Source organism: Cinclus cinclus, chromosome 4 (genome assembly GCF_963662255.1).
Source record: "Cinclus cinclus chromosome 4, bCinCin1.1, whole genome shotgun sequence".
Classification (NCBI taxonomy): domain Eukaryota; kingdom Metazoa; phylum Chordata; class Aves; order Passeriformes; family Cinclidae; genus Cinclus; species Cinclus cinclus.
The window spans coordinates 35,057,348-35,072,394 of NC_085049.1; the positions used below are offsets into that span (position 1 = coordinate 35,057,348).

A 15,047-nucleotide genomic window follows, 5' to 3' on the forward strand; every position below is an offset into this window, starting at 1 on the left:
ATTCTACCTTTAATATTTTTATATATGTCTATTAGTTTGTTGTAGCTACAGGTAAGGAAACAATTTCTAGATAAACTGGAATAAAATTGAACTGCAAAAAAATGGTCACTAGATTTTAACAAAACTACTTCAAATATCCTGCATACATAAATAGGTTTTGCATTCAAAACTTGTTAAGTGATAACGCATTATCTATAGGAAGGGCACAGAAGTGATGACTTTGTTGCTTGAGAGTTCAGGGCTTGTAGATATCCACTGCTCTGTCCTGGTTTTCTCACACCCCATTTTTAAAACAAACTGAATCAATAAACAAACAAATATCTTATTCAACATACCTAAAAGCTTCTGAAATTTCAGTGACCTATGTGAATAATGCAACTACAAAACACTGTGTATCACAAAAGCTGTCTTGAGCACTGAAAAATTGGTGCTCCTGGGTGCTAAAACCAGTAACTTTCACTGACAACGGTCCAACTTCAGATCCTCAGGCCTACACAAATCTTACACATCTTATTTGCTACAAACAGTCCTCATAATATTTTTTAAAAAGCTTGTTCAAATTTATTGTCACACTCATTGCATCACTGAAAGAAAAACAAGGCTTCAAAAATCTCTTAAAAAATGTGAATCTAAGGAACAAGACTGAGTTCAAAACCATTTATGCAATCTTGAGTACTGAAATGCTCTTTCTGGTTCTTCTCCTTCCTTGGTTTTAAAGATTCTTTACCTGAACTGTAACAATCTGGTTTGCCATTATTCCAATTATGCCTGTTTCTATATTCTCAATTATCCGAACATTGCAAGTTTTAAACTTGAATTATGCCCCAGCTAAACACAGTCATCTTAAATTTAGCAATAGCAAGTTATATGGAACTGCCTACTGCCTTTGCAACGCTTAAATCTTTTGACGAAACATGAAATAAGACATGAATCCTTTCTGAACTTGTCCTATCATTACATTACTCAATCTCCACTTATTTGTGCTCATACATCACTATTACAAGTCTGAGGCAAAAAAAATAATAAAAAACCCCCCACCTGTTATTTGGTTCACCTTCTTTCCACCTTGAGTTTTAGGAGTTTCAAGGTTCTAGTTATATCTCTACTGAAATTATCTACAAAACTACATCACCACCATCATCTTCATCAGCCTTCAATACTATCAGTACTTCAATATTAATACAATTTGTATCATGGGAGAAAGTACATAAAGGAGCAACATGAGTTATTTCTCATGATAATCAATGTTTGCCTCTTCGGATCTACTCTTGCATTTATTTACAGTTCCAACTGTAAAGGGTGTATTTCCAGAAGGGTGTATTTGTCAAATGGCATCCAGTTGATTTTTTTTAAACTCAGTAAAACTGAATACTGGAAATAACATTTTTATTGTACAACAATGACAAAACTTAACGCATCAGAAATAAAATATTAAGGTATCCCACGTATATTACCCCATGTATATTTCCATGAGTTTGCACTGTTACCCATCTTTAGTTTCTTAGCCAATAAAATATACTATCAGGCTTGGAAAATTCCACTGGTACAGGACAATCAATTTTATATGGGACTGATAGGGAAATCAATTTAAATTTACAATGGATGAGTGCTCGTTCTAATCACTTATACCAAGGCAAGAAGAGTCTCTGCACTCATTTTTGGAGAAAAAAATGACATTATTGAGTGGAAGAAAGTTCAGAACTTAACTCTATCAGCCACAGAAGCACAGACAGTGCTTCCAAGATCATACAGAGACAAGATGAAACTGTCATTCTGTCTTCTATTATTTGACACGACGAGAAGCAATGGGCACAAAATGAAATACTTGAGGTGCCATCTGAGCACAAGAAAACACTTTTTCACTGCAAGGGTGACCAAGCACTGCCACAGGCTGTTCAAGGAAGCTGTGGAGTCTGCATCCCTAGAGATTTCCGAAATCCATCTGCACATAGTACTGGGCAGCCCGCTCTAGATGACTCTACGAAATTATATCCAAGCATCCCTTCCAATCTCAACCATTCAGTGATGGCATGATAACTTGCAGTCAAAGTACTTTCAGCATACGTTCTGGAACAACATGCTTGATTTGTGTTACTTGTATTTTCTACGAGGGACTAGAAAAGTCTCAATTACCACTTATACTTTGGGATCACATTAATACTTGTACCAACAGAGAGGTGGCATTGAAATGTGAATTAAGTAGAGAAAGGTAGAGTTTTCAAACCTCTTGGGAAGAGGATAGCAAGATCTTGGTGCTATGCACCCCTAGGCATACCAGTGCATTTCCAGTTATAAAACAGGGTCAAACAGAAAATCTGCCTTACTGTAACCACTTAGATATTTCAGACATCCTTCTAACTTCAAGTAAGTTTGAAACACCATTTATTGATGCCTTCCACATTAGAGTCATCTCACAACTTCCACAGACATGGAAGTATAAGTTTTTGAAGTGGCAAGTGAGCAAGAGCACGCATTACATAAAGGCAGGAGCAGTGCACCAGCACCATGTACACATAACACCACACCCTAGCTTGGAAACAGGGAGCTGCCGTGACTAGCACACAGAGGATGACAAGGAGCAGTGATAACTGACGACTCACAAAACATCCTGCTCTTTTGGAAACTCTTCCGGGAAAATCTGCCTTAAATTTGAGTTTCCAACTGCCACAGAAAGAGTACACGGTCCATCTCGCTAAAATCTGCTCCTTGACCTCACACCCCCCCAGTTACTGCCTCCTAGCAGGAAACAAAACAGCCTTCCTCATTCCCACAGCTCCTTCCTCCGGTAAATCACAAGTATCCCATCTCCTCCCGGAGCCCGCGGGGGTGCCCGGGGACGGCAGGCCGGGCGCTTCGGAGCAGCCGGCTGGCACGGGCACGGCGCCTCGGGAACGGGAAGTGGAGGTGGGGGAAGGGAAAGCCCTTCCGCGTCTCTCCTGCCTCTCCCTGCCGGCCCCGCACGCCGGGCGGGGGCGGCCAAGGGGACCGGCAAAGCAGCGGCCGCCGCCCCCGCCGGGCCCGCACCGTACAAGGCGCGGCGGGAGATGCGCCCGGCAGGGCCGGCCCTGCCCCGGCCTCCCCCCGGCCTCCGCCCGCGGCCGGGCCCGGCTGCGCCGCCGCGCTGAGAGCAGGAGCCCCGCCGGCTCGGAGGACGAGAGGGCGGCTCGGCGCAGCGTACCCACCCGCCCCTACCTTCTCCTCGTCGGACAGCTGCTCCTCCAGGTCCGCCATCTTCCCGTCCGGCTGCGCCCGCCCCCTCCCGCTCCTCCTTCCCGGCAGGAAGGGCGGGACCCGCGCGCGCTCCGGCAGGGGGCGGAGCCTTGTGCGCGCGCGCGGCGGGCGGGGATCCCGGGATGGAGGGGCGCGTTGGGAATGGAAACCGGGGGATCCCGGCATGGAGGGGCGCGTTGGGAATGGAAACCGGGGGATCCCGGCATGGAGGGGCGCGTTGGGAATGGAAACCGGGGGATCCCGGGATGGAGCGGCGCGTTGGGAATGGAAACCGGGGGATCCCGGGATGGAGGGGCGCGTTGGGAATGGAAACCGGGGGATTCTGGAACAGTTTGAACAGCAGCTGGAATTATGAGCAACCAGAAGTAAAACTCACAAAATCAGTTAGGTTGGAAAAGACCTCTGAGATCATGGAGTCCAACCTTTGAGGAGTGCCAGCTGTTCAACTAGACCATGGCATCAGTGCCACATCCATTTTCTTCTTAAACAGCTCCAGGGACAGTAACCCCCCACCTCCCTGGGCATCCCATTTCCATACCTAATCACCCTCTCCATGAAGAAATTCATCCAAACATCCAAAAATAAAGCTCCCCCAGCACAACTTAGGGCTGTGTCCTCTTGTCCTGTTGCTGGTTGCCTGGAAGAAGAGACGGACCCTGTCTGGCTACAGTCTGCTTTTGGACAGGAGGAAATGTCCAGGTTTCAGCCCTACCGTGGCAGGTGCTCAGTGCGGGTCCCTGGATGCAGGTGCTGTGGGAGGTGGGAAGCTCAGTCTAATACCAGCGACAGAGAAATCTGTGAAGTGATTTGTACTGTAGAAGATTGGACATGGAATGGGTTCAGTGGGAGAAAAATAAGTAGATTGGAAGTTTTTTACCTCCAGGCTGAGAAATTGTGAAGGATGTCATCCAATGGCATGACATTGCAGGTACATGGGGATTTGGGATGATGGCTCGCAAGGATTGCCACTGGGCTAGTTACTCTTTGGTAACATTTAAAAATACAATTTCTTAGTGTTCAGCACAGTACACTGTTCATCTCAGTTATGATGAACAAGGAAAAGCAGATTGTTGATGGGAAAATTACAGGTGTTGAGATACACCTATGCCAGTCATGGTTAGTGGTGTGAATGTAGCCAGCTTCAAGCCAAAGGATCTTGTTATGTTATGGAGTTCATCCACACCTGTCTTTCTTGCATGGGTATTTTGGCACAAATGCTGCCCACATGTAGTAGAGCAAAATACGCCTATATCTGTAGAATTTTTCAGGGCTGTTACTATAGATACTGTAAGAGGACTGTCACATGAAAATGAAGGAAAGTGAAATTGGACAAAAAGTTGTTTAAGTCAAATGTGAGTATTATAATGGCACAAGAAAAGTCAGTATGTAATGAAAACATATACGTGAAAAAAAGTAAAAATGATTAATGTATCGGTTGAACAACATGGCAGATTCAGGACAGTTTAAGAAAGATTTAAAATACCTGAAGCCATGGCGGGGTGAAGATAATGGACAGTACTGTATTTATGTCAGGAACGAGATAATTGACAACCAAAACTATGTTTGATAAGACCATTGCTAGATTTGGAGTGAGGTATAGAACAGAAAATGTCTATCTAAGAGATATTTGGGTTTTGAACATTTTACGCATATTATTTGGATTCAATAATAAAAGGTAATGGTCTGTGTCAGGGAACAGTATTGTGCAGCATTCAGTGTCATGCAACAATACTTTATAGCTTCTACCCAGGAGACTTAAGAGTAACTACCTGAGGTCTGTGAAATGCTCCTGTTAATTTTTAACACACCTTGGGATTTGCCAGCTGGGGGATATTACCATGGGTGTTGCTTTATTTAATATGTATCAGGAAGATAGTTCAAAAACTTAGATCTTCTCAGATAAATGTGGACATTTTTCTTAGAAGTTAATACATCTGTCTGTTGGATGTACCATGTTTACACCAGATTTTTCTTAGAAGTTTGCTGAAACTAACATGATGAAGTGAATGATTCAGAGGAGGACGGTGTAGTCTTCATAGAAACTGATGTGAATCTTCTTAATAGTACTTTACTGTGACCTTAGGACTTAATGGGAAACGAGTAATCATGCAGAAATAATGTGACTTTGTATTTTGTGACTAAAGTATTTTGGAGTGTTTGTGTGTTTTCTCAAGAAGAATATGGGAGTTTCAGAGGGATTTTAAAAGATGACTAAAAATAATCCTGGAGATGCAGAAAAAATTTCAGGATATGAGGCTTAAGGATGTCAAGATTGAGAAGTGATTTTGGATATAGCAGTGATGCATGGGTTAGTTTGGAATTTAAATGCATCTTCTATGTAGTCATCTATCTCTGCTTGCTTTTTAAAATTAAATACAGCCAATTTTCAACCAGTAAATCTCATTTATAAAATTCGTATTTTTCATGTGTCATTATCTCTACACATTGATCAAAGGCTAATTTGTACTACAATCACATACAGAACAGCAAAATATCCTGTTGCTTACTAGCTAGCTCATGTCTTAGCAGCTGTTTAGTCCCATCCCACTGTGAAGCTCACCATGGGCTAGCAGTTCTGTCTGATGAGCAGCATGTGGTTTAGTGATGTAGTGAGAGAAAAATTAATTAATTATAAAAAGAACCCACCCACCTCCCAAATAACAGCTACTGAGTTGTACTTAATCTGATCAGACATAGTAGACTACCTTGTCAAGTACCTTGCCATTTTACTCTACCTCTTCTGTAATTTTTTTCTGTATTGACTCTGTAGAGTCAGACCCCTGGCCCTTGAGTAGCAGTGGGAGGGAGACCACAGAGCTCCTTACTGCAAGCTCTCCCTGGTGGGTTAGAAATATGGCTTGAGAGAAGTGCAGTTCCTCTGCTAAAGCCATCCTGAAGATTGGCAATGAGGTGATAGGGCATAGTGGTTAACACAGCACACCTCTGTCCTTCTGCACTGGCCCTGAACACTGAGATAATAGAGAAAAAAAAATACTATGTTTTCATTCTCCTTCATCAAGAAAGGTGATTGACATTTTGTCTATTGCATCTGCTCAAAGGAAAAATGAAGGAGAGGTGTATTTGGGGCCTACTTGTTTAACCTGGAGGGCGTACTACATTCTGTTTTCTAGGACAAAGATCAACTCTGGCCAAGGTCTGAGCCTGGCTTTCCTCCTGGCAGTAGGAAAGGAGGAGTGCTCAGAAAGGTGGGGCAGCCTGTCCCTGATGCTTTCTTCTTTCCATGGGAAGCACTTTCTTGCATCTTGATACCTGTTGGAATAAATCCTCAAGTTCCTGTGAGTAGGAGACATACTCCAGTTCCTGAGATTCCCAAGTACGTATCAGACCTTAGGGCCTTGGGAATAGTCTACCAAATTGTGTGTATGTTTGGGGCCTTAGAATTTGCAAACCTCTCAATTTGCTATTTGTATTTTAGAAATCCTTAGCATCAAAAGCAAATAGGCTTTTTTCTAGACAAGTTGAGTGATAAATCCTTGAAATAGTGTGGGAAATAAAACTGTGACAGAAAGAAAAGTATTAGCAAGTATAACTGTAGAGTAAGCCTGAGGCTGAGCTGCCTTCTTAGATAGCACTCAGGATATTTTAGACCCTAATGGATATTCAAGGGAATGACTCAGTAGCCCTTCATTTACTGTGGAGGTGCTTCTTAAAATCACGGAACAGCCCAGCTTGGAAGGGACCTTGAAAGATCAACTGATCCAACCTTTTGTGGGAAAGGGAGCATAAATGAGGTTTCTCTTTCCAACTGAACTTTCCAGTTGCCCCATCTTGGAAGTTGTTCCAGTTAAGGTTTGTTCTCACTGAAAAATATGTCTTTCCTATGACAAGATTTTTGTTGATACCTTAGAATTTACTGTCATTCGGTTTTTTGCTCATCAAGTTCATGGTCCTGCTTACTGTGGCATTTTTTAAATTGTTACACTATTCTTTATGCTTTACAACCATAATACTTTTGCAAATTTTGTTAATTTTGCACCACATTTTATTCTTTTAATGGAGAGTATGGATGCAATGACAAACAGGATAGTTAGGGTGTATTGCTGTAGTCAGTTAGAGGGTTCTTTACTAACACATTTACCTTAGAAGCTCTTTTAAAGTTTTTAAACACAGGATTGCATTCAGATCTTACCCATGCTTGCTTTGTAACTTCCTATTTTGTTTCTGTTCTTGGAAATTTTCTCAGCTTCTTTATCCACCCCATCCCCTGCATGAATAGAAAGCTATATAGCTTCCCTTACATAATTCAAATTCAAAGTCTAGTATTTGCCTTTCTTTTGACATGTACTTATGTTTTAGGAAATAGATACCAATGTTGTGACTTAGATTTATCTTGAAATGCAGGCCAGTAGTTCACTTTAGTGGTTACAAGATTTAGTTCTCCCATAAATCGAGATGCTTTGTAGCAGAGTGGAATGATTTATTTGCGATACAAAATTTTTATCCCGGGATGGGAACGTGCAAAAGGAGGGTGAAAAAGAGCAAGTGTTGAGCATTTTAGAGAAGGGCAACCAAAGAAAGGGGATACTCCTAGGTCCTGGTGGCTGCTACTCCAGTTCCAGCACAGACAAGGAGGTATGAGGGCAATGGTCAATAGTGCAGCAACATCTGCAAAGAGCTGAAGTGAACAAGAAGATAAGGATGAAGTGTTGCATACTGAACCATCTACTTTTGATTCTAGTCAGTCTCCAACTAGATTTCTAAATTAGCAATACTTGTATATTTTCACATTCTACTGATTCTGTAGCCTGTATTCTTTGGACATAGGGGATCTGATTGTAGGTTTCTCCAAGTGTGTTAGTTATCTTTGCTGTCTTAGTATGTTAGCTTGTTAGAAGCCACAGTGTTAGCTATTAAAATGTTCTCTATAGTGGCCAACTTCTTTTCTTTGCCTGTCCTTTGACTCCTTGAATGTATTGTTTGATAAAATTGTCAGACTTGCAAAAGGGCTTAATCCAAAATTCCCTGAAGAAAGAATCCTGATTTCCTGCTGAAATGTAAAAGGAAGTACTGTCAAGCAAAGAAGATTAGTGACTTCTTATAAAACGTCTTTCATTGCAGAAAATCTTCTCTCAATTCTGATCCAATGTGATAAACAACCAAATAACAAAAGTATATTCAAAAAGTGTTCTTGAAGTTAGCAGTGCATGATGGATTGCTAGAACTGAGCAATTTTTTGGGCTTAAATAAAAACACCAGAGTTTGCAGGGAAAGTAGGGCAACTGGAGAAGTTTTCCGTAGGATTGTTTACAGTATCTATGGAGAAGTTGCTAACTTAATCTGTATTAAAGTGCTAAATATTTTATTATTAAATTATATCATAGCCATGTGCTGTGATAGTGCTTTGGAAAGAAGAGTATTAGCGTGTTTATTTCATAGCCTTTTAAAAAAAGGAAATATATTTGTTATAGACAGGTACAGCTAGAGGCTTTCAAGGAGAGCATTTATTTAAGAGCAAAGGGTTCAAAGAATAATCAGGGTCTGGAAAATGCAAGCAATACAATCTCTGATTAGTTTTATTAGCAAAAAAAAAAAAAACAACTTCTTGAATGTTTGTAGGTACTTTTGGGGACATCAGAAAGTTGTTAATAGGATGTTTTGGTGTGTTAGGGTACAGGATTCATGGCTAGTAGTTAAAACAAGACAAATTCAGGCTAAAAATAAACTTAGTATTGATTGTCAGAGCAGTTAACTCTTATTTAATGATTTAACCAAGGCAACCCTGGCGCTAGCCATTTTAGAGTAAAGACCATTTTTCTAGAAGATGCGTTCTCCAATACAGCGACGACTTAAGGAGTCTTGTGGTCTGTTGCAGGAGAAGGTAGCAAGGAATGTCCTGAAGCAATCCTTCCCGACACTGTATGGCATGATTCTCTGAACCCTTTTTCTTTTCAGCACCTATTGGAGAGAAACTGAAGTAAGAATGGAAGTGGCTCCATGGAAGAGATGAAGAAGAGAGAGGACAGTAGAATGAAATGAACTGAATACAGTGAGAATGGAGTACAAAAAGGAGTGAAAAAATGTACCAGGGAAATTACTGAGGGTAGAGTGGGTATTAATGAAATGGGAAGTATCGTGGTCAAATGAATCATCTGTAAAAAGGTTTAGTTGAATATTTAAAGTTGGATTATCGAGTAATATTCTTGATACTTAGCTGATAAACACCTGAGTCTCAGCTCATGACCCTCAGCTTCAATCAATAGGGAAGCACATAAACACTCTCAAAGGTGAGATTCATCTCACCTAGTTAAAGCACTTGTCTTAGGACAAGATTATTGCCTATATGAGTTCAGACCCAGCTGTCTAAATATTAGGTACCTGTATTATGACATCCAAGTCCCCTTTTACTGTTAGAAGATCAAAAAGAGAAAAGCTGGTGGATTAGTGGAGAGGCACAATGGCTAAGGGAAGAACACAAGGGGCGGCTGAAGTTAAAAAGATGAGGGAAAGGAGAGAAGATTACACCTGTAGTTCAGCACTGCTCTGTGCTCCCTAGGGAAGCTGTTCCCAAAGAGGTAAATCACATATTTATGCACAAAGGACTTTGTACCAAGAGGGCTGTACTGCTGTACTGCCTTTATTGCAGCTGCTACTCAGACATCAGGAATGCCGTATCAGTAGCTATTGATAGCATGGAGATAGAGCAGGATTAGGATTAACAAAGGAAGAGGATGGGTTGGGGATTAGGAAACAGACCAGAATCAAAGTGTAAGGGTTCTGCACCCCATAAAGGCTAAAGAGGGACCTTAAGATAACAGTGTGCCTTACAGCAAGTCCAAAACTTCTCCAGCCTGAGCCAGTCTTGCTCTCTTTTGGTGTATTTGTCTGCCTTTTCTCTGTACTGGGATTAAGTGAGAAAGCAGTGGGAGAAAGCAAAACTGAGGAGAGCACTGCTTGCCTCAACCATCAAATTTTTACAGGAATAGAACAGTTGCTCACAGGATTTGAGCAGCCACCTGATTTTGAAAAGCTCCATGAGAAAACATAAAAATTCCTTTCCTTCCCTGTCACCGAGCCTGGTTCTTGCTTATATTTTTAGTTATTTCTTTCTCAAAAAAAAAAAAAAGGGAAGTATAGTCTTCTAGCTGGATTTATTTACTTTTGTTCTAAAGGAGACATTGTTTGGCAATTTTATTTTTCAACAGGAAATGGTAAATGTGCTGATTTGTTTAATGAAACTGAGATTCACTGTAGGAGTCCAAATTCCTTTTTTGTTTTATTCTGTATAGAACTGAATGTTTTATGTAGATAAAATCTCAATAAAGATAAACCATTCAAGCAGATGTGAGTGAAGAGCTGAGTATTTCTGGGCTAGTGCACAGAAAAATGCCTCACAGAGTCAGTGGAACTTCATGTTGCTTAACAGTGGTGTGGGGCCTTAGTTTTTGATCTTGTGCACATATTGGAAGAAATAGTAGGAAGAGAAGCTTGGATTTGGAAGTAAAATAATGTGATTATATTTTTGAATGTTGGAACTCTGAATGATAAGCAGCATGAGCACTTGAGCACACTTGCTTCTGACTCAATAAAAGTCCTGAATTCTAAATACTTGTGAAAATTGGGACAGTGTCCAAATGTTCATGTAGGAATATTACTTCTTTTATCTACTTTTGAAACATTTGCCATGCTGTGTATTGATAAAATCACACTGATCTATTAAAACATTTTTGTTTTGATTGTGTTTTTTTGTTTGGTTGTTGTTGCTGTTCTGCAGTGTTCTGTTTAATAAAAGGCTGGTTAAGGCAGTGGTGCAATTTGCCTGTAGCAGTCAGGACTCACCTGTGGCCTTAGAGCCCAAGATCTGCTTCCTTGGGAGATCTGTCATTTCTTAACAATGCACTGGAACACAGTGAAACCCCATTAGATGTACCATAAACTGCAGAATCTATCTTGCCATTTGACTTTAGCAAAAGTAGTCCTATATATGACTGTAGTAATTGTATTGTTCTCAATTTTCTGTTGTCATAGAAATTTGACACTACAAGAGAGCCAAGATTTTACCCACCCGGATTCTGAAGTTGATGATGACTGTGGATCAGGTCAAATAAATTAAATGAGCAGGAATCACGGAAGGTTACAGATAAATGGGCAGTGTGTCTGAGGGAATGCTGAGTTTTATATGACTATACATTGTCCCAAGATAGCATTGAACTTGTTTGACTTAAACCCTGCACATTTTCTTATTCTGAGGCCTCAATTTTACAATTTATTTGGTTCATAATGGTACAGAGGTCTGTTGCAAAGAGCAAGATTAATGTCAGAGGCATAACAAACTTAGTGCAGGAATTATCCATTGTATTTTTAATTTATTAAGTTCAAAACAAGCATTATTAATCAACAAATGCTTGTTTTGAACTCTGACGTGACTGACTTCATAGGCTTCATACTGAAAAACCCTTATTCAATTGTTTAAAAGGAAGAATTTGAACCTCCTCCCCTAAGTATTTCCACTCCTGATTATCTCTATGGGAATGAGTTTTTGATTAGTTTAACAATTCTGTTTATTCCCAAAAAGTTTGTAAAAAGGGAAAATACTGTTTGTTGTTGCAGTAAATTGGGTTAAAGGGATCATTCTCCCTCAACTCTCATGAAGACAATTGACAAAATCTAATGCAAACCCAGAGAAAATATATCCCACCATAATGTCCTCAACAACCCCTCAAGGAGTAATTATTTGGTTAAGAACAGCAACTCAGAAAAAAAGTAACACAAATATTAAAGGTCTGATTTTACCAGTTTCATTTCTCCAAGCTCAAGAAATGCACAGAGGAGTACATCATTAAATTTAGTTTGAAAAAAATGCTGTAATTTTCTTTTTTTGTGGCACTTTGGAAAGCATTTTGTATGAACTAACTGGGAATGGAAAACCTTAGAACTGTAACTGTATTTTGGTCATAAGTAATAACTCACTAAATTTTTTTAATTATCTAGATGAACTATTTTGAACCAAAGAAAATGCTTCTGATCCTGAAAGGGAACAAAGTTTTATTCCACATGTGCTTTAACCAGTTTTTCCAATTTTTAGAGAATTGCATTTACTACATACCTGTGCCTGTTTTAACTCCTGTTTCTGTGCTATTAGGTTTTCCCTGACTGATATGGGTCAGTATTAATCTAAGAGAAAGCCTTGTGTATGTTCTTTCCAAATGGTAAGCTCAGGCTTTTGCAATCTGTGGAAAGTTAGTGCAAATACTGTGCTCCACTTCCTTCCTCACAGTAAGATTTTGAAGTTCTGTTTTTAGTCTCTCATGTCAGATCAGGATATGCAGCAAAAAAGTCTCGTGTCTCTGTTGTGATGTGTAGGATAAAGTGATGAAGAGCTACAATCAGAAGTGGGATATCTAGATATGTAAAGTAACACCATCTAGTGTGATGAAGAGGGCTCTCTAGTCTCCCTATAACTTGTTTTTTTTTTTAATTTTTGTGGCCCTCAAAAGTAATTTCTTAGAGAAAGGAGGAAAGAAGAGCAGCAAGGTGCCTTTACAGATGTTTCAGGTTCAACACAGGACAAAGACAGTTTTCTTGGAATGTAATGGTAGCAGAAGGGAGTTTGATAACCTATGAAAGACCTAGAAGGAAAGATGGTGGAGGTGATAAGACACAGGTGGACCACTGCCTTCCTGGGCTGCTTGCTGATATGGTGACATGAAGAGCTGTTTCTAAACCTTGTTGAATTTACAGAACTGCTGTAACTGAGTCCAGCTTCCTCACACAACTTGTGTCATCATACCTCGTTTTCTGGCTGTCCCCTTGTGTAGTACGTGATGACTGAACCTGTATGTGTTAATTTCTGATAGTTTTAGCTCTTCACTGCCACTTGTTTCTGGGTTTGGCTTTACACTCCTTTTAGTCATGGTCTTTGCTCTGAGCCACATAAGACTGCCGATTCCACTGTTGCTCGCTGCCTTGTCTGCTGGGAATTCTCCTGGGAGGCAGGGAAGAAACAGAAGACCTAGGAAAGGAGTGGGGAAATGGGAAGGTGGGGAGAAAGGGGAAGCAGATCTCATGTAATTTTTTTTCCTTACAGCACACTGCCCTTCACAATTTCCATGCAATATAGCCTGTCTCTTGTTGTGGGATGTATTCCAGGGAAGGATTTTTCAAATGGTCTGTTAATAAACCTTGATTGAGTCACTAAAGTCTGTTGCACCTCTCTAAACCTGGCAAAATCAGTTTTATTGTGTGTATGGTGGACAGCCTGGTAGGGTCACATGCTGGTGGCCAGCCCTGCTCATGACAGGGGCTGAGAAGGACAGTGGCAAGGGCCTGATCCCACCCATGGCTCAAGGTAGAGAGGAATGGACTAAAATGGGCCAGGTCTATGGTCATACCAAGGGTTCTTATGTTTTAACATTTAAAGGAATTTCTCTTGCCCAACCAAAAGAAAACAAAAGGGAAACTAAAACAACAGTGAAGTGGTTTCAGTGAATATCAGTGGACTAGCTCCCCTGATGTCAGGGAGAAGCTGATGAATAAAGCTGCAAAGTCTGAAGGATGTGTGCTTGACTTCTGTGCATGCTGCACACATCTGTGTGCCCAATGTCAACTGAGACGTGCCTGACACTATATTTTATGGATTAAAGATTAGTGATACCAGGCTATAGGTACAAAAAAACCCGGGTGAAATATGAGTCCTTAGGGTAGAATGGAATCTGAGGCAGTTGGCATAGAGATTGTAATCTTTCTTTTCCTGCTGAAGGATATACAGCCTTAATTTTAGGGTCTCTTTTGTAGTTTAAGGCAATTTGTATTAAAAGCTGTCAATGAATGTACTCTAATCTAGTGTAGAGGGCCAAATGTGATACTAAATACAGAGGGAGGGCTGTATTTTGGAATTTGGATTTTGGGAAAAGGGAGCTGAATCTGTATTCTGTTTACCTGGAAGGGAGTGCTGTACAGACTGAGGAATGAGATGCTGGAAAGCATCACTGCAGAAAGGGACCTGGGGGTCCATGGCAAGTTGAATGTGAGTCAGCAGTGCCTTGGCAGGCAGGAGGACAACCTGTGTTCTGGGGGGCATCAGGCACAGAATCACAGGTGGGCAAGGGAGGGGATTGTCCTGCTCTGCTCTGAGCTGGGGCGGCCTCACCTTTAATATTCTGGGCAGTCTTGGGTGCCACAATATGAGAAAGATATAAAGCTATGAGAGAGTGTCCAAAAGAGGGCAATGGGGATGGTGAAGGGCCTCGAGGGGAAGCTGTGTGAGGAGTGGCTGAGGTCACTTGTTCTGTTCAGCCTGGAGGAGTCTGAGGGAGCTCTCATTGCAGCTACAATTTCCTCATGAGAGGAAGAGGAGGGGCAGGCACTGATCTCTTCACTCTTGTGACCACTGACAGGATTTGAGGAAACAGCATTAATCTGAGTCAGGGGAGGTTTAGGTTGTATATTAGGAAGAGATTTTTCACCCAGAAGGTGGTTGAGCACTGGAACAGGGTGCCCAGGGAAGTGGTCACAGCACCAGCCTGTCAGAGTTCAAGAAGCATTTATTTGTACAATGCTCTCAGGCACAGGGTGTGACTCCTGGGATTGTCCTGTGCTGGGCCAGGAACTGGACTTGATGATCCTTGTGGGTACCTTCCAGCTCACCATATTCTGTGGTTCTAATAAAAAGACTTGAAACATATGCAGAATTTTTAAAATCTATTTTATGCATAATATAAAGAATATTACTTGGGTTGGAAAAGACCTTAAAGATCACCTAGTTGCAACCTCCCTCCTGCTTTGCTTTCCCCTGCCATGGTCAGGGATACTTTCCACTGGAGCAGGTTGTTCACAGCACCATCCAGTCTGGCCTTCAG

At 41.1% G+C, this 15,047-nt stretch overlaps 1 protein-coding gene across 1 annotated transcript in view; it reads right to left on the reverse strand.

Annotated features, from left to right (window-relative positions):
• CAPZA2 (capping actin protein of muscle Z-line subunit alpha 2) overlaps positions 1 to 3,247 on the reverse strand; it is a 29,379-nt gene extending 26,132 nt beyond the window's left edge. Inside the window, exon 1 of the mRNA XM_062491927.1 lies at positions 3,193 to 3,247. Coding sequence (XP_062347911.1) covers positions 3,193 to 3,231 — 39 coding nt within the window. The 5' untranslated portion in view covers positions 3,232 to 3,247. The remainder of the gene's footprint in view (positions 1 to 3,192) is intronic.
• Positions 3,248 to 15,047: the final 11,800 nt, after the last annotated feature.